We start from the raw sequence: 23139 nt of genomic DNA, 5'->3' as shown, positions 1-23139 counted from the left end.
TGGCTTGTCTTTTTCCACCCGATTTTAAAGCTGGATCTGACCGATTTGGCTAATCGGATATGGAATGAGCTACCAAATTCGACTAAATGGCAATCCCTCTGTTAGATATCCAAAACAAAAGCTTTTAGTATCAGCCTTTTACAAATATCAAAACGGAGAACCGACTTTGTGGAAATATTTGATCAAGGAGAGTTTATAAAGTAGTGCAGCTGGTTCTTGTCCCCAAACTCTGTCTCCATCCCCAAGCCAAAAACAACTGCTTGCTTTTTCGGCTAAATCTTTTTCCTGTCATAATTAAGTTTTACAAATTTCTTAGCTTTTTAAGTTTACCCTTATCTGATCTGTGTCCTTATACGGCAGCCATTTTCAGTGGATAAATCAGTATAGTTTAGCTGACTCTGGCAAATGGATAGGAATCAAATGCGTGTAACTATCAACTGAGTGGAGGTTAAATGGAGTCGTCACCACAGAGGAGAGGAGGTTCGACCTCCAACTATAAATTGGTCACACACCCTCACTCTTTCCCCCCACCATCAAGAGCCCTCTCCACTCCAATCCAGAGAGAGAGAGAGAGAGAGAGAGAGAGAGAGAGAGAGAGAGAGAGAGAGAGAGAGAGAGAGAGAGAGAGAGAGAGATGGGGAGTGGGTATGTGGGGTTATTGCTTCTGTTTCTGCTAATCTTCTGCTCAACGCTCTACCCTACGAAGGGTGACGTTCTGGGACATGGGTACAGCATGCAGTCGATCGCCACCAGCCCTGATGGCAAGAGCTTGACGGCTAAGCTCGCCCTTATCCAGAAGAGCGAAAAGTATGGGCCTGATATCCAGAACCTCGACCTCAATGTCTGGTAATTTCCTGATCCAGCTTAATTAGTTCCTATTCTCATCTTGTGTTTCTCTTTTTCATGCATGGCATTATCTTGAGTTTAGATTTTACGCTGTTTAAGTGCTTTCCAAGGGGTTTAGCACAGTGGAGTGCGGCCATAGCAAGGCGACGTTGGTCAGGGTTCCATTCTCATGGGCGTCACTCTCATATTGCAGAAGCAACGATTTCTTGAGGTTGGGGGTAGGGGTGTCAATGGGTAGGGTTTGGTTTGGACCCAGGTGAAACCAGACCTGGCCTCGATTTTTGGGTATGGTATCAGGTTTGGACATGGGTTAAATTAGATCCACCATAACCGAAACCAGACTCAGTAAAATCATATTTTTTATGATTTTTATATTGAAAAATTGTCGGTCTTAATTGAAACTCGGGTTGGGTTTGGGTCTGGTATAAAATTTCACAAATTATACTCGGGTCCATGAATTAATTGGATAGGTTGGCAGGGTTGACTACCTCGGCTAGGTCAATTATTTTGAGGGTGTTTTTTTTTCCTTTACTTTTTGTCAATCATCATTGTTGGGATTTAACGACTCCATGGGGGTAAGCTCTTAGAGTTTTATGCAACATGGATAGAGACCATAAGAACGACAGGCTGAGCCAATGCAACTAGGTCTTTGTGCCGAGGTCTATGCCCCTAGGAAGGATTTTTTTGAGTAAAAATAAAAATAAAATCATTGTTGTTGGGTGCAATGTTGTCAATATACTACCCTGAAAGGGCTATTTTTTAATAAATATAAAAATACTTAAAATTAATTTTTTAATATTATTCTAATATTGTTTTAATGGTTTTACCACCTGTGACGTTCTGATTAACACACAACATTTTTTAATTATTTTTAGCTGATTCAGAACGATTCACCCGACAACATTGGTTGGGTGGCATGTTTGAGAAACTTTCTATTTGTATCTAACTTTTTGAAAACTATACATTCACTTAATTTTTGAGAAATTTGTTAAAATGAGACAAAGTTTCGTTTATTGTAAATAAAGAAAAATTGACGTAAGGTTTGGATATAAAGTATAACATTAAACAAAGAATATAATCGTCTCACTTTTTTTCTTTGGCAGGAGTTGTTGGTCATTTCTACTTTTATGTCTGACCCTCGTTGTAAAATTTGCTTCCAGGTACGAGTCACCCACCAGATTGAGGGTGAAGATAACTGACTCGGACCGCCCGAGATGGGAGGTCCCACAGGACATCATCCCCCGCGTGACCCAAAAGCCTTTTGTCCGAAACCGATACGTTCTGGGTGGGACCGTTCCGACGCGGAACGGTGTGTTCTCCAACCCGGACTCGGACCTCGTGTTTGCCTATTCCTCATCCCCATTCAACTTCGCGATCACGAGACGGTCATCGGGCGAGACGCTCTTTGACACCAACACCGATACAAGCAACGATCCGGATGGTTCGGTCACCGGGCTCGTATTCAAAGACCAGTTCCTTTCTGTCTCGTCGTCTCTTCCGACCGGTACATCGTCCATCTATGGACTCGGAGAGCACACACTGAGGTCGTTCCGACTCGGGGGCAATGACTACTTGACTTTGACTATGTGGAATGCGGACATCGGCAGCTCGGCAGTGGGCCTGAACCTGTATGGGACCCATCCTTTCTATGTGGACCTCAGGGCCCCGAGTGGTAGGGCCCATGGGGTGCTGCTGCTTAACAGCAATGGGATGGACATCATCTACCGTCCATCACGGATTACGTACAAGATCGACGGTGGGATCTTTGACTTCTACTTCTTTGCTGGTGATACGCCGGCAGGCGTGGTCCAGCAGTACACCGAGCTCGTCGGCCGGCCCTCTCCGATGCCTTATTGGTCATTTGGTAAGACTTGTTTTCATCCATTTTATTGGTAGGCCTTAAATGGATATATACTTTCCTGGCTGGACATGATCCAATAATAAATAGTTTGGCTGCTATGGAACTTGGCCCAGATTTGATCCTGACTCCTGATTAAGCCAGGTCCTATCGAACTCAGACATGGGTTCAGTACCAGCACTTCAAAGAACCAACTTACTGGATCTAAAGTACTGTATTTTTCTAGTTTATAGGGTTCTAATTTGATGAGCCAGGTTCACCTGAGGCTTACAATATGGGGTTATTTACCCGGATCTGTGCTAGACCCTATTGATAGCCCTAGACCCAGCTGAATCTGTGTAGACTTAGCCAACATGTACCAAGTCCTGAAAGGCTTAGGTACTCTGTCCACGACCATTGACAACCCTTGAATGTGATTATGCGAGGCTAACAAAGAGTTTTGTGTGTGCAAGGCTTTCACCAATGCCGGTATGGTTACAAGAATGTGGAGGACCTTGAGGGTGTGGTCGATGGCTACGCGAAGGCCGGCATCCCATTGGAAGTGATGTGGACCGATATCGACTATATGGACCAATTCAGAGATTTCACGATGCATCCGGTCAACTTTCCGGTGGACAAGATGAAGTCCTTCCTGGACAGACTGCACCAAAGTGGTCAGAAGTATGTGCTCATATTGGACCCAGGTAATCCAGCAAATGTAACTTCTATTTTGGTCTCCTCTTTTCATATGTATGGACCTACTGGCTTATCTAGTAACGCATTTTAGAGGTGTAATGGGTCAAGCTGTAGTCATATAATCTAGAAACTCTAATTCAGGTGAACATACGTACACATGTAAGTGTGCACGCACACACACACACACACACACACGTGAATGCAGGCATGCACATTCAGTTAGCATTGCTTAAATTTGCTAAGTTCCCATAGTAATTTCATACTAAATGATCTTGCTGTAAGTTTAGCTTAATAGCCAATAATAATTGATTGATCAATTGTTGAGATTTATAAAGCAATGTTACCAATGGCCAAACTAGGCATTGTGTGTGTCTGCGCGGGCCACACACCATGAATGCATCCTCTGACTGGGTGCATCTGCAGGGATCAATGTAGACCAGAGCTACCAGTCATACGTTCGTGGACTCGAGGCAGATATCTACATCAAACGCAATGGCCAACCATATCTAGCACAAGTCTGGCCCGGTCCGGTCAACTTCCCAGACTTCATGAACCCGGCAACACTCACATACTGGCAACACGAGATCCAGGAGTTCCACAACGTGATCCCCTTCGACGGCATCTGGATCGACATGAACGAGGTCTCCAACTTCTGCTCAGGCACATCTTGCAGGCTGCCACCCAACGGCCCGTGCCCGCGGCCATGGTCACAGACACAGTGCTGCCTCATCTGTGACAACTCCAACATGACAATCTATGATAACCCACCTTACAAAATCAATGCAGGTGGGTCAAGGCGCCCACTTGGTGACCGGACCCTCTCACCCAGCACGGTGCACTATGGCAATGTGCTGGAGTACAATGCTCATGGGCTGTATGGCCTGACTGAGGCTAGAGCCACACGGATGGCCTTGGCCAATGTCACTCAGAAGAGGCCATTCGTGTTGTCTCGGTCTACATTTGTGGGGTCAGGAGTGCACACTGCCCATTGGACAGGTGACAACTCCGCCACTTGGGATGACCTTGCCTTCTCAATCTCGGGCATACTCAACTTTGGCCTCTTTGGGGTGCCCATGGTTGGAGCAGACATTTGTGGCTTCAATGGCAACACCAATGAGGAGCTCTGCAACCGCTGGATTCAGCTCGGCGCGTTCTATCCGTTTTCTCGAGATCATTTTAGCATTACCTCACAGAGGCAAGAGCTCTACATGTGGCAGTCTGTTACTGAATCTGCTAAGAAGGCGCTCGGGCTTCGGTACAGGCTGCTGCCATACTACTACACACTCATGTATGAGGCACACCTGACAGGGGCTCCGATCGCGCGACCTCTCTTCTTCTCTTTCGCGAATGATGACAACACTCATGGAATTGACAAGCAGTTCTTGGTCGGTAAAGGCGTGATGGTATCGCCGGTGCTGAGACAGGGACAGACGAATGTTGATGCATACTTCCCAGCAGGGACTTGGTTTGACATGTTTGATCTTAACACAAGCTTGAGTGTGCCTAGTGGAAGGACAATTACACTTGATGCACCAACAGATAAGGTCAATGTGCATGTCCGTGCTGGCAGCATACTGCCGATGCAGGAAGCAGCAGCAACAACAGCTGAAGCTAGGAAGACACCATTCACATTGGTGGCGGCACTGGGTAACAGTGAGGGGGCACAAGGGGAGCTGTTTTTGGATGATGGGGAACAGATGGAGATGGGTGAAGGAGACAATTGGACCTTTGTGCAGTTCAATGCTGGGATCCAAGGGAATGCGGTGAAGCTGTCGTCCTATGTGCAAAGCGGCACGTATGCTCTGAACCAGAAATGGTTCATACAAACAGTGGTTGTTGTTGGATTGAAACCTGGATCACAGTCTAAGCAATTGGTTTTGACAGTTGATGGAAAACCGGTGGACGTGTCCAAAGTTAAGGTGACCATGGAGGGGAAGGGTGACAATGGTGTAGTGGTGATCACTGGACTGACTCTGCTGGTTGGACAGAAGTTTGAGTTGAATATGCAATTAGCCTAAATGAACCTTAGGCGTGGACCTGGAGCTTCAATTCAATAAGGAGACTGTGGATCGTGCATGTTAGTCCCACAGTAACAAATTGCTGCTTTAGTTATGCATTTCTGAGTGTGCTATGCATTCATGTTTCACATTTGCTATTAATTGATAATCGTATTTTTCTCTGTTTTCCCTTTTTCATACCAGAGATCTATGAATCTCCAATGCATGTTGCGAATCATGGGATTTGAGTTCCAAGGTAATAAAATCAAATTCACCCTCAAGCTGATAGTTGGCTTTCTGAAACATTAGTTGATGGTTGCAAAAACTAGGATCAATTGGCCTTGCATACCTCTACACATTAAAATGTGCATTATTACCTAAGGCATTTATGGTTTTTAATGCTTCCTATAAAAACTGCTACCAAATAATATAAACAAAAAATCCAAAAAGATTGGTGTCTGAAGCAGAGGATAGAAATACCCAAGAATGAAGACTAAAGATGTTAATGATAGTATTTCTTTCATGCACCTATTTTTCACTCATCATACTATACATTCTACAGTGAGTTATCAATTGTGGCACAACAAAAGAGAAGAAATGAATCAAGAATGAAACAAAAAAGTGTGATGATAGACCATCTAAATGGGTACATTAAGAAATTTGACATTTTCTTTGTAGGCAAATAAGAAATGCAGAAAATTCTTGCAGTTGATTCTCAACACCAGCGGATTATTTTGCTCTGGCCTCAAATATCACAAGTGTGAGATATCAGGCGTAAATAGGATCTTCGTGAACCTTCTAAACTCAGAAGCATAGTTCTACTCCGGACAAGTGCGTTGAGTTTATATATATATATATATATATATATATATATATATATATATATATATATATATATATATATATATATAGCGTTTTCACCAAAAACATTTTGCAAACTGCTGCTATAAACAGATTCCTATGAGTTTCCAACTCAATTAGATGATGGCAACTACCATACTTCTATGCCATCAGCTCACAACTAAGACATCAGAATCAAACCAAAGGATAGGAAATCAACATCAGAACAGAGTAAGCCCTTCGTCAGATTCTCTTCTTTGCTTTAACTTCAACAAGCATTGTCACAGGACTAGCTTGTGAACCATAAGGTTGTCAAGAACAGATAGGGAACAGAGCTAAAAAGGAACATAGCGAACAGAAGACATTTACATTACCAACTTTTCTTTATGGACATATTGGACTAGAGAAATATCCAGACCATGTGCAGAAGTCAACACAAAAGAGAGCTGGTTTTCCAATTTAAGTTGTTCAAGACTACCCCAAGACAAGTAGTTTTTGGTACTCACAGTAGGATACAATGTGAATCAGTATACTAGAATCACTGTGTAGACACTCAAAAATTTCGAATTCCAGGACCAAGTCTCTTTGGTCCCTGGCACATAGTCATGCCATGACTCATCGGAATTCGAGTTTTGTTTATTCACACCGACTGAGTTTTGAGGTGTGAATTTTATAAATATTTCATGATTCGTTGAGAATACTAAATATTTGGGATAAAAAGGATTCTTTTTTAGGGCAACAACGAGTCCTTTAAGCTATTAGAGCATAAAGTGTTGGATTAACCACCACGATTAACGTGGTGGTTATCCACGATGTGGATACATCCCCACATTAGGGATGATCCATCCGATAAATGTGCATGCGATTAGGGGGAACGGTTACGCAAACCGTTCCCACCGTATGCTTTATATTGACTGGGTATCATGAGCGACCCAAGTCAAGCAAAATACAGAAATTTGAGAGGGGAAGAGGTCGACTCACCGTCTGCATAAGGAGGCCTGCGCTTGTGGTGGCTGCGGACAGGCTGAGTTGAAGAATCCTTTTCTCCGGCGACCTCCAACCTCCGTAAATGGCAGCATCAGGTACGCTGTCCTTTTTTCCTGCGTGCTTTTCTGTTTTTTTGTTGTTTGCAGGGCCACTGCTACAGTGACGCCGTCTGTTTTGCCGCCTCGCCGGAATATCCTCGCCGGAACACAACATTGGGTTATGGGCCCACACCCCGCTTCCGCTGCGGGGTGTGCTCCAGTTTTGACCAGAAACGCAGGTCACCGTGGGGTGACCCTGCTGCTGGTCACCGGCGCCTGTCGCCGGCACCGGCGACTGTCGCCGGCACCGGCGACTGTCGCCGTTGGGCGACAGTATAATAAAAAAAAATATCTTACCTCTGTTCATGGGGGTTTTCCTGTCGTCGAGGATCCCGCCGGCGTCTTCATCTTCATCCGCCATCAGGAGGCTGCGGGAGTTGTCGTCGGCGATTTTTTAAGTCGCCGGATTTCTGAAATTTTCTGCAGCATCGTTTTTGGCCGGCGGATGGATGCTTTCGTCGGAGAAAGGCGCCATCAGATGGCGGCGTTGGTCGCCGGCGAACGGTGGCATTGATCGCCGACAGCGCCGGCGTTGGCTGCCGGCAGGCGGCGGCAAAACCCTGCAACAAAATGAAAAGGGCGAAATAGGGTTTTGGAAAAACCCTAATTTCGACTCTTATCGTTTTTTGTTTTTCGGGTCGGGTTCATTTTTGAACCGGACCCGCTCACCCGAATCCGATCCATAAAGTGATTCAGATCGGATCAGGGATTCGGGTGGGGACCCACTCGGGTCCGACCCGGATAAGGAAAACCCCGGGTCAGACCCGGATCCAGCGGTAACCGGGTTCGACCCAGATCCGGTATGTACCGGGTCTGGCCCGGATCCAGTAATACCGGGTCCGACCCAGATCTGGTTAGTACCGGGTCTGACCCGGATCCGGTTAGTACCGGGTCTAACCCGGATCCAGTTAGAACCGGGTTCGACCCGGATAAGAACTGTACAGGGTCCGGCCCGGATCCGGATAACCCCGGGTCTGATCCGGATCCAGTTAGCAGTCGGGTCTGACTCGGATCCAGAAGGGTCCAGGCACTATTTGGCCTGAACCGGATCAGGGACTGACTCAGTCCCCTTTCGGGACCGGTTTGGATCCGTTTTTGGCCGGTTCCTTCCAGTTTCTCACCGGTTCCGAGATGCTAAGACCCTGTTTTCTTAAATATAAGAAAATATAGGGGTTTTGGCATACGGTTATAGGGTTTTAATGAACTTTTGTTCATATTTGACCCGGTTCATAAGGTTCAGAACCGGTTCGGACCCTTGGATGACCGGTTCGGGGCTGTTTCAGACCGGTTCAGAGTGCTTTAAGACCGGTTCATGATACATATGACTGGTTCATTCAGTTTAAGAACCATTTCAAGGGTCATATGTCTAGTCCATTCGGTTTACGGACTATTTTAAGATATAATTTTGCATATTAGCATAAAGGATAGTTAAATGAATCAGTGTTTTCATGTCACCAAAGTGACTGAATACACGTGAGTCATAAATGAATTTTATACTATCATACAGTTCCTAAGCCGATATGCACATTGTACTTATATTCATGAAACGATAGACGACCCAAGGGTAGTTTTATCGTGTTTGGAATTTAAGTAGGGTAGAATAAGGTAAATGTGTCGAGATACATCACACATGTGTATCCAAAGATACCTTGTGTTGATGGTCTATCTTCACAAGAACCTTAGTTTTACCGAATATGGTTGGTAGGCGAAGTGGTTTCGCGTGTCGGAACTCTTACCAAAGTAGGACTCCGATGACCCCCTTCACTCGCCTGGAAAGAAGCATATCAAGGGCCTTTATCATTTTGCTTTTTCCACTAAAGTTTTAGTCTCGTATGAATGTTTTCTGATACGTGTCTTTTGTCATGCAGTTTCTAGTTCTGTGATTTTAGATGGCTCTAGCTCCATACCTTTTCTAGATGGATCCAATTTTAGTGATTGGAAAGAAACTGTTTTATTTGCATTAGGGTATATGGATTTAGATCTGGCCCTAAGGATAGATGAACCCGCTGCCCTCATTGATCAGAGTACTGCTGATCAAAAGATTGCTTTTGAGAAGTGGAAGCGCTCGAATAGACTTAGCTTGTTGCTTTTGCAATCTAAAGTAGCTAAGAACATTCGGAGTGCTATCCCACAATGCAGAACAGTGAGAGAATTCATGAATGCCATTGAGACACAGTTTGTGAGTTCAAACAAGGCCAGAGCCAGTACCCTGATGTCAAAATTGATATCTATGAAATATACTGGAGGGGGAAACATTCGCCAGCACATTTTGGAGATGAGAAACATAGCGTCTCAGCTGAATGACATGAAGCTCACTATCTCTGATTCTTTCCTAGTGCATTTAGTTCTAACGTCCTTACCCTTGGAATACGAACCTTTCAAAATCTCGTACAACACACATAATGATGAATGGACATTTAATGAACTTATGTCTAAGTGTGTTGAAGAAGAAGAGAGGATGAAAGGTGAGAAGGTGCAAAGTGCACATATGGCTTCTCATACGTCCAAGGTAGGACCAAGGAAGAATGCATTTAAGAGAAATGCTAGGAAGAAGCCAACTGGGGATAAGTCATCCCAAGATAAGCAATCAAACTCTGCTCCCATAAAGTGCTTCTTTTGCAAGAAGAAGGGACACATAAAGGCAGATTGCATAAAGTACAAGAAGTGGTTGGAAAAGAGAGGTAATTTGTCATTTGTTTCTCATGAATGTAATTTATTACAAATTCCTGAAAATAGCTGGTGGATTGATTCTGGTGCTACTGTTCATATTTCCAACTGTTTACAGCTGTTCCTGAGCAGAAGGGAACCAACAATGCATGAGAAAAGCATCTATTCGGGAAACAAGATGCGTTCACATGTGAAGGGTGTTGGAAACTGCAGGATTACTCTGGATACGGGCGTAGTTTTAGATCTTCATGATGTCTTTTATATTCCATCATATAGTAGAAACTTAATTTCAATTTCAAAGTTGGATAAATTTGGATATTGTTTTAAGTTTGAAAATTCCAAATTGTTCATATTCAGAAATTCAATTGAAATTGGTTCTGCATCTGTTTATGATGGTTTATATAGATTGAATGTGAAGATCCAAACTCAGGAGTCTTTGACTTCTGAATACGCATTAGTTGGAAATAAACGTAGCATGATGAATGATAAATCTTACATGCTTTGGCATCGAAGGTTGGGTCATATCTCTGAAAAGAGAATAAAGAGACTGGTAAATGAAGAAATCTTGCAATCTCTAGATTTTACTGACAATGACCCATGTGTTGATTGCATAAAGGCTAAGCATACAAACACATATAAAGAGGGTGCCAAACGCAGTAGTGAGATATTAGAAATAGTCCATACAGATGTATGTGGACCGTTTTCCCCATGTTACACAGGCGAAAAATATTTCGTCACCTTTATTGATGACTATTCTCGGTATATGTATCTCTACTTGATTTTTGAAAAATCTGATGTTTTTCAGATGTTTAAGGAATTTAAGAAAGAAGTAGAGAAACAAACCGATAAGGTTATTAAAATAGTCAGGTCTGATAGAGGTGGCGAATATTATGGTAGGTTTACTGAGATGGGGCAAAGGGAAGGACCATTAGCGCGATTTCTTAAAGAGGAAGGCATTGTGCCTCAATATACCATGCCTGGTAGTGCCTATCAGAATGATGTAGCTGAAAGGAGAAATCGTACGCTTAAAGAAATGGTCAGGGCTATGTTGAATTATTCAACACTTCCCATAAAGTTGTGGGGTGAAGCCTTAAGGACAACTGTGCATATTTTGAATAAGGTTCCTACGAAATCTGTGCCTAAAACTCCTTACGAGTTGTGGACAGGTAGGAAACCATCACTGTCTTATATGCACATATGGGGATGTCCTGCAGAGGCTAAACTATATAACCCCCACATTAAAGCCTTTGATCCAAGAACAACCAGTGGATATTTCATTGGTTATCCAGAAAGATCAAAAGGGTACAGGTTTTATTGCCTATCTCACTCACCACAGATTGTTGAAACGGATAAGGCTAAATTCCTAAAAGATGGTTCAGTAGGATTAAGTGCACTTCAAAGCATTGGTTTTGAGGAAATACAGGATCCAGTTTCATCACCTGTTAAGGAAAACATCGAAAGATACCACATTGTTATTCCTAATGATGGTGTGGTTGATCATTCGATTGTTAATGCACAAATCCAAAGTGAACCTATTGTGGACAATGCGGAAGAGCACAAACAGGATGATCAGGTTCAATCTGAGCCTGAGGAACGACCTGTTTGGAGATCCACAAGGATTAGGAGATCTGCAATACATCCTGATTATGTGGTGTACCTTCAGGAGCCTGGTGATTTCATAGATATGGATGATGACCCGTTGAATTTTATGGAAGCTGTTGAGAGCAAACAATCTTCACACTGGATTGAAGCCATGAAAGAAGAGTTAGACTCTATGGCTAAAAATCAAGTGTGGGATCTTGTCACGTTACCTAAAGGAGTAAAGCCCGTAGGGTGTAAATGGGTCTTTAAGACCAAGAAGGACTCCAAAGGTAACATAAAGAGACATAAAGCAAGATTGGTTGCTAAAGGATTCACCCAGATGGAGGGCATTGACTATAATGAGACATTTTCTCCTGTCTCAACTAAGGAGTCAATGAGGATTATTCTGGCCCTCGTAGCTCATTATGACTTAGAGCTACATCAGATGGATGTGAAAACAGCATTCCTCAACAGGGATCTGAATGAAGAGGTATACATGGAACAACCTCTTGGTTTCTCTGAAAATGATCGTTTGGTTTGTAAGCTTAACAAATCAATATATGGACTTAAACAGGCCTCCCGACAATGGTATATTAAATTTTCCCAAGTCATTGTGACTTTCGGGTTTACAGAAAACATTATTGATCAATGTATATACCTTAAGGAAAGTGGGAGTAAGTTCATTATATTGATGTTGTATGTGGATGACATCTTACTTGCAACCAACGATATTTAGTTACTTTCAGAGACAAAACAGTTTCTTGCATCACATTTTGATATGAAAGATATGGGTGAGGCTGCTTATGTTCTTGGCATTGAGATTCGTCGAGACCGAGCAAAAGGGTTTTTAGGTCTCTCCCAAAGATCCTATATAGAAAAGGTGTTAAAGAGATATGGGATGTAGAATTGTTCTCCTACTTCTACACCCATATCAAAAGGTGACAAGCTGAGCCTAAAGGATTGTCCACAGAACGATATTGACAAAGCACATATGAGTGCTTATCCATATGCATCAGTTGTTGGCAGCTTGCAGTACGCGCAGACATGTTCTCGACCAGATATTTCTTTTGCAGTAGGGGTACTTGGCAGATTTCAGTCTAATCCAGGTTTACCCCATTGGAAGGCTGCCAAGAAAGTCTTGCGGTATTTACAAGGGACAAAAGACTATATGTTAACGTATCATAAAGTTGATCACCTCGAGGTCATTGGCTACTCAGATGCGGATTTAGGAGGATGCCTTGATAGTAGAAAGTCTACTACTGGGTACGTCTTCTTACTTGCTGGGGGAGCGATCTCTTGGAGGAGTGGAAAGCAGACGACCACTGCTGCCCACACCATGGAGGCAGAATTCATTGCATTGTACGAGACTACTTCGCAGGCTATATGGTTAAAGAACTTCATATCACAGTTAATGGTGGTCGATTCCATTGGAAAGCCACTGAAGGTCTACTGTGATAATGAAGCTGCAGTGTCCTTTTCGAACAACAACAAAAGTACTACGTCATGCAAGCATATGGAATTGAAGTATTTTGTTGTTAAAGAAAGGACGGAGAATCATTTAGTGCATATTGTCAATATTGGTACCAAAGAGATGATCGCTGATCCTCTTACTAAAGGGCTAGCACCGGGATTATATTCCGAACATGTAATGAGGATGGGATTGTTAAACTCTTTTTGACATATGCATATAAATAAAGTGATCACTTTCAGTCTTTTGATTCTCATTATGGTTGTTGTTAATCTCATAAGGATTAGAGATTCAACTAAGGACCTTTAGAATAGAATATAAAGGCCATTCTATTCATCAAGTTATTTCCATAAGGTTTTCTGGTTAAAAAGATTTATCGTCGGATCAAGTGGGAGAATGTTGGATTAACCACCACGATTAACGTGGTGGTTATCCACGATGTGGATACATCCCCACATTAGGGATGATCCATCCGATAAATGTGCATGCGATTAGGGGGAACGGTTACGCAAACCGTTCCCACCGTATGCTTTATATTGACTGGGTATCATGAGCGACCCAAGTCAAGCAAAATACAGAAATTTGAGAGGGGAAGAGGTCGACTCACCGTCTGCATAAGGAGGCCTGCGCTTGTGGTGGCTGCGGACAGGCTGAGTTGAAGAATCCTTTTCTCCGACGACCTCCAACCTCCGTAAATGGCAGCATCAGGTACGCTGTCCTTTTTTCCTGCGTGCTTTTCTGTTTTTTTGTTGTTTGCAGGGCCACTGCTACAGTGACGCCGTCTGTTTTGCCGCCTCGCCGGAATATCCTCGCCGGAACACAACATAAAGAGTATGAGAGGAGTTAATTTAAAACATTTTCAGACATTTGAGAAAATCCCGAATTTTGTTTTAGCCTAAATGATTTTGTTAAAAAAAATACTTTCAAACGTAGGTGCTTTGGATGTATTGAATCAAAACTAGGTTTTGACAGTATTTTGACTTATAAAATAACATCCTCAATATTTTTCACAAAAAAGGTAGAGTGTTTTAGCTTTCAAACAAGATCAAAATAAGTTATCATGCTTAATACTTTTTTTTACCACCGATATTACTGAATTAGGTTTTTATTTTTAAAAACTGAAACTTAGAGGAATGTTAGCTTTCCAATGCATCAAACCCTGTAAAATAATATGGTAAAGTTATGAAACTAGTCAAGGCCACCGCCTAAGCTAGCAGCAGTTCATGTAACTACCGCTAGGCCTAAGGTTGCTGTATGCAGCCTGTTTAGCTAACCTGATATGAAATTTGCTACAAAATTTGACTAAATGGCAGTCAGCCGGTGGGATACCCTAACAAAACCCAGTTCGTTGTCATCCCGATGAGACTTCCCCAGGCTTTTCATAAATATCAAAACTGTAAAGGGGCTTTATAGAAATATTTGATCATGGTGGGGGAAATGGTTAAGTCTAGCCAAACCAATCGACCTTTCTGACAAGTTCTTTCCTATTGCCTCATTCAGTAGCTCTGTTTAAGTTGACCTCATCTGTGACTTTATCCGGCCATCGTTTCCATATTTTTTAGCACTCTCTGGTAAATGGTGTGACCACTGAGATAGAGGAAGAGAGGTCCGATCTCTAAACCATAAATTGGTCATACTCCCTCACTCTTTCCCCCACCATCAAGAGCCCTCTCCACTACAATCTAGAGAGAGAGAGAGAGAGAGAGAGAGAGAGAGAGATGGGAGGTGGGTATGTAGGGTTACTGCTGCTCACCCTCTGCTCAACGCTCTACCCTACGAGAGGTGACGTTCTGGGGCATGGGTACACCATTTATTCCATGGCCATCAACCATGATACCATGAGCATGACTGCCAAGCTCACCCTTATCCAGAAATCTGACAAGTATGGGCCTGATATCCAGAATCTCGACCTCAATGTCTGGTAATTTCCTGATCTCGCCCATAATTCCCATGCTCATGGATCCTTTTGTTTCTCTTTTCCAGTTTTCTTGAGAATTTTAGGCAGCTATATCGTGCTTTAATCCTCTCTTTGTTTTGCTTCTCCATGTTTCTGTTTTTTTGTCAAACAAGGGCGTTGGGATCAGGTGCAATCTCATTGCACAGTTGCAGTGTGCCGCTGCACCTCAACACCATCCATCTACTGTTGGCCCCTAAATCGATTTTTTCTTAAAAAAAAGATGGAGAAGCAAAACAGGAAATGAAAGTGATCAGTTGCAGCGGCATATTGCATTTGTGCAATGCGATTGCACCTGATCCTGCCTCTCAACAAAGTGGTTGGGTGGAGATATTTTTAAGGAAAATTCTATTTAGGCGACAACTTTTGCCCTTAATTTCAAACATGACCCTCATGCTTTTCAAATTCTGAATATGGGCCTCTATTTTTCTAAAAACCATCAGATGTGATGGCATTTATTTTTTGTCCTTTTAAGTCAGGTTAGATCACAAACCAAACTACAACAGTGACCATCATGAAGACTTTAAATCCTTTTCTTTTTCATTTTTAACTAGTGCCAATGGGTTGGGTTTGGTTTAAACCTAGGTGAAGCCGGACCCAAACTTGATTTGAGACGATGGTATTGAGTTTGAACCTGGGTCTAATCGATCCTACTATAAGAGAAGCCATACCTGGATCATATAAAAATTACATGAACTAAACCCAGATCATACTTGATCAAATAATAATTTTTTTATAATTTTTACATTGAAAACTTGTGAATCTTAGTCAAAACTCGGATCAAGCCCAAGTCTGGTATGAAAATTTGCATATTATACCCAGATCCACCATATATCAATCAGACCTTTGGAGTCTGACCCAGATTCTAATTGAACCTTCTTATTTATTACCAAACCCTAACCCTTACCGATTGACACCCCTAGATGTATGTGCACTTTTCAATTTTCAAGATACAACACAATAAACCAAAAAGAATTCACGTTTTTCAATATGATAGATAGGCTTGAGGTCCTTATTTGATTGTTTTGGGGAACAGTTTTGTTCATATTTAAAATTTCAGAAAGGTGAGGCTCATATTTAAAATTAAGGACAAAAGGTTGGTCCTTAATTGAAATTTTCTCATATATATATATATATATATATTTTATTTCTGAGAAATTTTCTTCTCTAACTCTATGGAAAATTAAAAGATGCCCTTATTTTCTGAAGATTTTTTAAAATGTCCAAGAAACGTTTTTAAACCAGACCCATCTCATGGTTAGTACAAAGGCGTTTGGTTTTTAGTGTCCAACCATGCTTACTTCCCAGATTGGGTGGCCTGTGAATTAATCTTTCTTTCATTTATCGTTAAAATGAGTTGTTTGTCATCATTATTTTCATATGGCAACAAATTTGCTTAACTTGTATAAAAACCAATTGTTTTGATAAGAACGTCTCGTTAAGATACTTTTTTTTTTGAAAGGCAAGCTGGAGTTAGGCAGACCCCACCAGAACAACAGCCGCCCCAATGTGGCAGAGGGATTCGATCCTGGGCCTTCAACTTGACACAAGACCCCGCTTACCACATGGGATACCACCTGGGTCTTGTTAAGATACTATGCACACACACGAGGGGTTGGTTGTGAAAAGCGTTGAGTTGAAGACGTCCGGATCAAACCCCGCTGGTGCACGAGTGTGTCAGAGGCGAGTTGCCTAAGTCAGGGTGGTTTACCTGAGGTTTTGTGTTGCTACAGCGATCATGAAAAAACAGAAAGAAAAAAAAGAAAAGACACCTTATGTATTCCATCCAGGACATAAATGTAATATCCAGATATAAACGAGGATATAATAGTCTTCTTACTTTGGCAGGAGATGTTGGTCATTCTTAGCTTTGTCTCTGAACCTCTTGGTAAAATCTGCTTGCAGGTACGAGACGCACACCAGATTGAGGGTCAAGATAACCGACTCGGACCGCCCGAGATGGGAGGTCCCACAGGATATCATCCCCGGTGGGCCCCAGAAGCCTTTCATCCATCTCCGATACTTGCTGGGTGGGACGACCCCACCACAAAACGGTGTGTTCTCCGAACCGGACTCGGACCTCGTGTTTGCCTACACATCTTCCCCCTTCAACTTCGCCATCACGAGACGGTCCTCGGGTGATACGCTATTTGACACCAACACCGATACGGTAAACGAACCGGATGGTTCAGTCACTGGACTCGTATTCAAAGACCAATTCCTGTCCGTCTCGTCCTCTCTTCCGGCCGGTACGTCGTCCATCTACGGACTCGGTGAGCACACACTGAGATCGTTCCGACTGAGAGGCGATGACTACTTGACTTTGACTATGTGGAATGCGGATATAAGCAGCTCGGCCGTCGGCCTGAACCTGTATGGGACCCACCCTTTCTATGTGGACCTAAGGGCCCCGAGCGGTAGGGCCCACGGGGTGCTGTTGCTTAACAGCAACGGGATGGACATCATCTACCATCCATCGCGGATCACGTACAAGATCGACGGTGGGATCTTTGACTTCTACTTCTTTGCCGGCGATACACCCATAGGCGTGGTCAAACAGTACACCGAGCTCGTCGGCCGGCCTGCTCCGATGCCTTACTGGTCATTTGGTAAGACTTTCGGCTTTTGTTTTCAAGTATTTTATTTTATTTTATTTTTTTGATAGGCAAGCTGGGGTTAGGCAGACCCTACCAGATATCTCTTAAGCCCCATGTGGCAGAGAGATTCGAACCTGGGCCTTCAGCTTGGCACATGACCCCGCTTACCACATGGGATACCACCTCGGTAGGTCTTCAAGCATTTTATTGGTAGGTCTTAAATGGATACTTTCTTTGATGGGCATGATCCAACATAGAGGTTCCAGTAATTACAGTTTGGCTGCTATGGAACTTAGCCCAGATTTGGTCCTGCATAAGCCATGTCCAGTCGAACTTAGAGACATGGGTTCAGTACCATCACTTCAAATATCCAACTCACTGGATCGATCTAAAATACTGTATGGCAGCAATTCGGAGTTGGGTATGGGTCCAAACCCTGAACGAACACACTAAAGCTAAAATACTGGGTTCTTGAACTGTGTTTATACAGGTCTAGCTAGTTTGATGAATCTAGATTCAGCTGAGGTTCACAGTATGGTTGTTTTTTCATATCTGGGAAAGACCCAATTGATGACCCAAGAGCCATTTACTCTATGTAGACTTGGCCAACATACACCAAGTCTTGAAAGACTTTGATACTCTGTGCATGCAGGACCATTAGCCCTTGCATGTAGGGATGCAAATTGTTTGGATCCAGGACAGCTAATTACATGATGGATTCAGATCCGGCCAGATCGGGGATCAGTTTCGGACCTGCAGTCTTTTAACCAGGTTGAGTCTTTTGTGTGCAAGGCTTTCACCAATGTCGGTACGGTTACAAGAATGTAGAGGACCTCGAGGGTGTGGTCGATGGCTACGCGAAAGCCAGCATCCCGTTGGAAGTGATGTGGACCGACATCGACCACATGGATCAGTTTAAGGACTTCACATTGGATCCAGTCAACTTCCCGGTTGACAAGATGAAGTCCTTCCTTGACAGACTACACCAAAGTGGAAAGAAGTATGTTCTGATACTGGACCCAGGTAAACAAGCAATCTGAGTTCTATTTTAATTATCTACTTAGCTCATGTGGAGCTACTGTTCTATGCAGTACGTAGTACATCTTTTTTTTTTGTTTAAGCTTAGCATAATTACCAAATACAATCAATAGTGGTTCTAAGCACATATTGAGCTGTTGAATCAAGGCTAACGTGTGTATATGCATGCACCTCTGACTGGGTGCATCTGCAGGGATCAATGTAGACCAGAGCTACCAGTCATACGTTCGTGGCCTAGAGGCAGATATCTACATCAAACGCAATGGCCAACCATATCTAGCACAAGTCTGGCCTGGTCCGGTGAACTTGCCAGACTTCATGAACCCGGCAACACTCACATACTGGCAACGCGAGATCCAGGAGTTCCATGACATGATCCCCTTCGACGGCATCTGGATCGACATGAACGAGGTCTCCAACTTCTGCTCAGGCACATCTTGCAGGCTGCCACCCAAAGGCCCGTGCCCGCGGCCATGGTCACAGACACAGTGCTGCCTCATCTGTGACAACTCCAACATGACAATCTATGATAGCCCACCTTACAAGATCAATGCAGGTGGGTCAAGGCGCCCACTTGGTGACCGGACCCTCTCACCCAGCACGGTGCACTATGGCAATGTGCTGGAGTACAATGCTCATGGGCTGTATGGCCTGACTGAGGCTAGAGCCACACGGATGGCATTGGCCAATGTCACTCAGAAGAGGCCATTCGTGTTGTCTCGGTCTACATTTGTGGGGTCAGGAATGCACACTGCCCATTGGACAGGTGACAACTCCGCCACTTGGGATGACCTTGCCTTCTCAATCTCGGGCATACTCAACTTTGGCCTCTTTGGGGTGCCCATGGTTGGAGCAGACATTTGTGGCTTCAGTGGCAACACCAATGAAGAGCTCTGCAACCGATGGATTCAGCTCGGCGCGTTCTATCCGTTTTCTCGAGATCATTCCGACATTAACTCACAGAGGCAAGAGCTCTATCTATGGCAGTCTGTTACTGAGTCTGCAAAGAAGGCGCTTGGGCTTCGGTATAGGCTGCTGCCATACTACTACACACTCATGTATGAGGCACACCTTGCAGGCTCTCCTATAGCTCGACCACTCTTCTTCTCTTTCGCGAATGATGCCAACACTCATGGAATTGACAAACAGTTCTTGATCGGTAAAGGTGTGATGGTATCGCCGGTGCTGAGACAGGGACAGATTAGTGTTGATGCATACTTCCCAGCAGGGACTTGGTTTGACATGCTTGATCTTAACACAAGCTTGAGAGTGCCTAGTGGAAGGACAGTTACACTTGATGCACCAATGGATAAGGTCAATGTGCATGTCCGTGCTGGCAGCATATTGCCTATGCAGGAAGCAGCAGCAACAACAGCTGAAGCTAGGAAGACACCTTTCACATTGGTGGTGGCACTGGGTAACAGTGAGGGGGCACAAGGGGAGCTGTTTTTGGATGACGGGGAACAGTTGGAGATGAGTGAAGGAGACAATTGGACCTTTGTGCAGTTCAATGCTGGGATCCAACCGGATTCTGTGAGGCTGTCGTCCAATGTTCAAAGCGGCACCTATGCTCTGAACCAGAAATGGTTCATTCAAACTGTGATTGTTGTTGGACTGAAGCCTGGATCGCAGTCTAAGCAATTGGTTTTGACAGTTGATGGAAAATCGGTGGATGTGTCCAAAGTTAAGGTGACCATGGAGGGGAAGGGTGACAATGGTGTATCGGTGATCACTGGACTGTCTCTGCTAGTAGGACAGAAGTTTGATCTGAGCATGCAATTGGCCTGAATGAACCTTAGGCATGGATGTGGAACTTCAATTCAATAAGGAGACGTGGATCGTGGATGCTAATCCCACGAACAAATTGTTGCCTTAATTCTGTACTTCTGAATGTGCTAAGTTTCACATTTTGCTAGTATTAAATATGATATTTGTCTGTTTTTCCTTTTTTTTCATATGACTGTAAAGCCTATGTTTGACATATTTTAACTACTAACACTGTCACTGATGGTTGCAAAGAGTAACTTGTGACATGCCACTGATTGCCTTTTCCAGTTATTAGGCACAGGCTCCCTTACCTATGGAAATCATTTGAATTCAACCTTGAATATTTGTTGTGATACACAAGGCAATAGTCCACTTTGGGGGACAATTGTGCAAGGTCGCAAGTGCCTGGACCAATGGTCCTTACATATTGCACATTTACGGTGTGCATTATTATCGAATGTGTGTCTGGTTTTTAACGAGCTCCATCTGAGTATTTGTAATGAATTTAGCAAAAACTCACTCAAAAAGTTATATAAACCAAAAATACGAAAACTGTCACGGGTGATAAAAACATGTTAAGGTGAATTCAGATATTAGTGCAGACGAGATGGAACGGATCAAGATCCATAACTCAAACAAATGCGAGCATGTGGGGAAGGAGATAAAGATGACCAGTCATGATAAAGAGCAATTCAAATCCCTAAGGGAACTTCCAAAGATTGGAAATTGTCCATACATCTAGGGAAGAGAAAAGGGAAGGTGATAATGATATCCCTACAATAAGGTGTTGGCGTTCTTAAACCTGTAACCCAGATGTTAAAAGCAAAAACACACACTGGTAGATGCCATGGATTAAATGAGCCTTGGCATGGGGGCACGGCATTCTCTTCATCCTATCAACGCCTACAATGAGCCCAAGCCCTGAAATTGATGGTGAGCAAGATCATAAACCCAAACGAGAGAAAGAAGACACCTTGATTGCACTCATCAAACAATCATGCTTCAATTTATAGTGGCAGAAGAGTGGAGGGTTACATACTTGGCATTCATGTATGTGAACCGTTCACATGCCATATTGAATGTGAACTCTTCACATTTACGTAACCCCTTCCCACTAACTCGCCGTCGAACTGGGTCACTTAGGGTTGAACTCGATCCAAAATATCCAACATAAGGGAGAGCAAAAAATGCATCTCTATCAAGTTGTAACAGTTTTGATATAAACATAAATGTAACCTCTCTTCAAAATGATAGAGTGAGTATCTCCAAAGCTGTGGCTCTGTTTGAATCAAACCACGTTAAATCATTGTGTTACATAGTGTGTGACTCTTTCTATTAGTCGTGATACCTTCATACATTGCATGATATAGCAGAGGACGGTAATCACCAACAATGAAAATTAAGGATCTTGTAACCATACGTTGCCTTGTGGTTGGGACATGGGGACTTAAAAGAAGGGGATCCTATGAGCTTATTCAACTTAAGATCAGAAGCTCATGAACAAGAAATTAAAGAAAACTTCTATTGCCAAGCTTAGCTCAGACATGACTCCCTTTATTTTTGTATTTTAGGTACTAAGCATTGTCGATATCTCATAGATGCACCCACTTTCACTCATCATAGCATGCACTCTAAATTTGAGTTCAAATTTCCAACCATGTAGCAGAAGCTCATAAATGCATCAAGAATGAATAAAAGAGAATGACAACATACCTCATCTAATGTGATTGAGAATTTGATTTTTTTTTCTTGGAGGGGAAAGCAAAATGCAATCAACTCTCACTCAATTCTCAACACTGGCCCTTTTTAACAGCACAAGTGTAGGATATATGGGCTAGGATCGCCGAAAGCTTCTAAATAAAAAGCATATATTTTTTTTCTTTTTTCACATTTTGCCTAGGAAAACCGCATTTAGGACTCGAGACATCGTCGCTAACCCGATAACATAAAATGCTAGGGCTAGGACCCTTACCCCAAGAGCCTATACTGGGCTTTGGCTTATGCAAGGGATCATAGAGCCTGCAGGAGGGACACTCGTTGCCTACTCCAAACTATGCTAACCCTTTTGGGGTAAAGCATAGGTTTCAATTTACACCAAAACTAATTTGCAAAGGGGGGGGGGGGGGGGGGGGTGTTCCGCTTGTCTGGTAGGAGCAGCTAGTGCCCGTCACCTTGTGTTGGGATGTTGCAAGTTCCAATCCCAATGATATCTTGTATTACTGGTAAGAGTCTTCCTAACCCTAACTTGCTTTTAAAAAGAAAACCAACAGGGCTTCACTTGTCTGGTAGGAGCAGTGAGTGCACGTCACCTTGTTTGTATTGAGACGTTGCAAGTTCAAATCCTAATGGTATGATTGTACCTCTTGTTGGGGTATGCCTAACCCCGTCTCGCCTATCCAAAAAAAACTCCAGACCAGAACCAGAAAGTTTTGTAAGTTATGGTCGGATCCTATTCACATTCGGATCGATTCTTCTCTGTTTACATTCAGATCCAAGCAAATCTGGACCGTTTGTACCGTGTACACATGTTTTGGGTTACTGGATACAACAGTACCATGGAAAATCTGGATGCAGATCCATATCTGCTTCATCGGATTTATCTGAACTGAACTTACCTCTTCAGAACGATCATGAGTCGGTCCGTATCCGATCTGTTGTTGGAAACCAAACAGACCCAGCTCGGCTGCAGGGTGGGTTCGGTTCGACCCACCTGATTCTGAGCCCACCGTCTGCGGCTCAATTTTGATCCGTTTCTTTGGGTTCTCA

At 43.3% G+C, this 23139-nt stretch overlaps 2 protein-coding genes across 2 annotated transcripts; both read left to right on the top strand.

The window, feature by feature from the left end:
• The first annotated feature begins 634 nt into the window (after positions 1-634).
• LOC149834413 (putative alpha-glucosidase Os06g0675700) lies at positions 635-5397 on the top strand. The gene is made up of 4 exons (XM_090009360.1): positions 635-846; positions 2007-2710; positions 3157-3387; positions 3803-5397. Exons 1-4 carry the CDS (start codon positions 635-637, stop codon positions 5395-5397), a joined length of 2742 nt encoding a protein of 913 aa, XP_089865486.1.
• A 9095-nt stretch (positions 5398-14492) lies between these two features.
• LOC149834412 (putative alpha-glucosidase Os06g0675700) lies at positions 14493-20558 on the top strand. Its single transcript, XM_090010115.1, has 4 exons — positions 14493-14938; positions 16877-17580; positions 18361-18591; positions 18800-20558. Exons 1-4 carry the CDS (start codon positions 14736-14738, stop codon positions 20392-20394), a joined length of 2733 nt encoding a protein of 910 aa, XP_089866241.1. The 5' UTR covers positions 14493-14735; the 3' UTR covers positions 20395-20558.
• The last annotated feature ends 2581 nt before the right edge of the window (positions 20559-23139 follow it).

The sequence above is a fragment of the Nuphar pumila genome, chromosome 6, assembly GCF_984573655.1.
Source record: "Nuphar pumila chromosome 6, dmNupPumi1.hap1.1, whole genome shotgun sequence".
Classification (NCBI taxonomy): Eukaryota; Viridiplantae; Streptophyta; class Magnoliopsida; order Nymphaeales; family Nymphaeaceae; genus Nuphar; species Nuphar pumila.
Note: the sequence above shows the minus strand (reverse complement) of the source record. Positions and strands in the feature narration are given on the sequence as shown.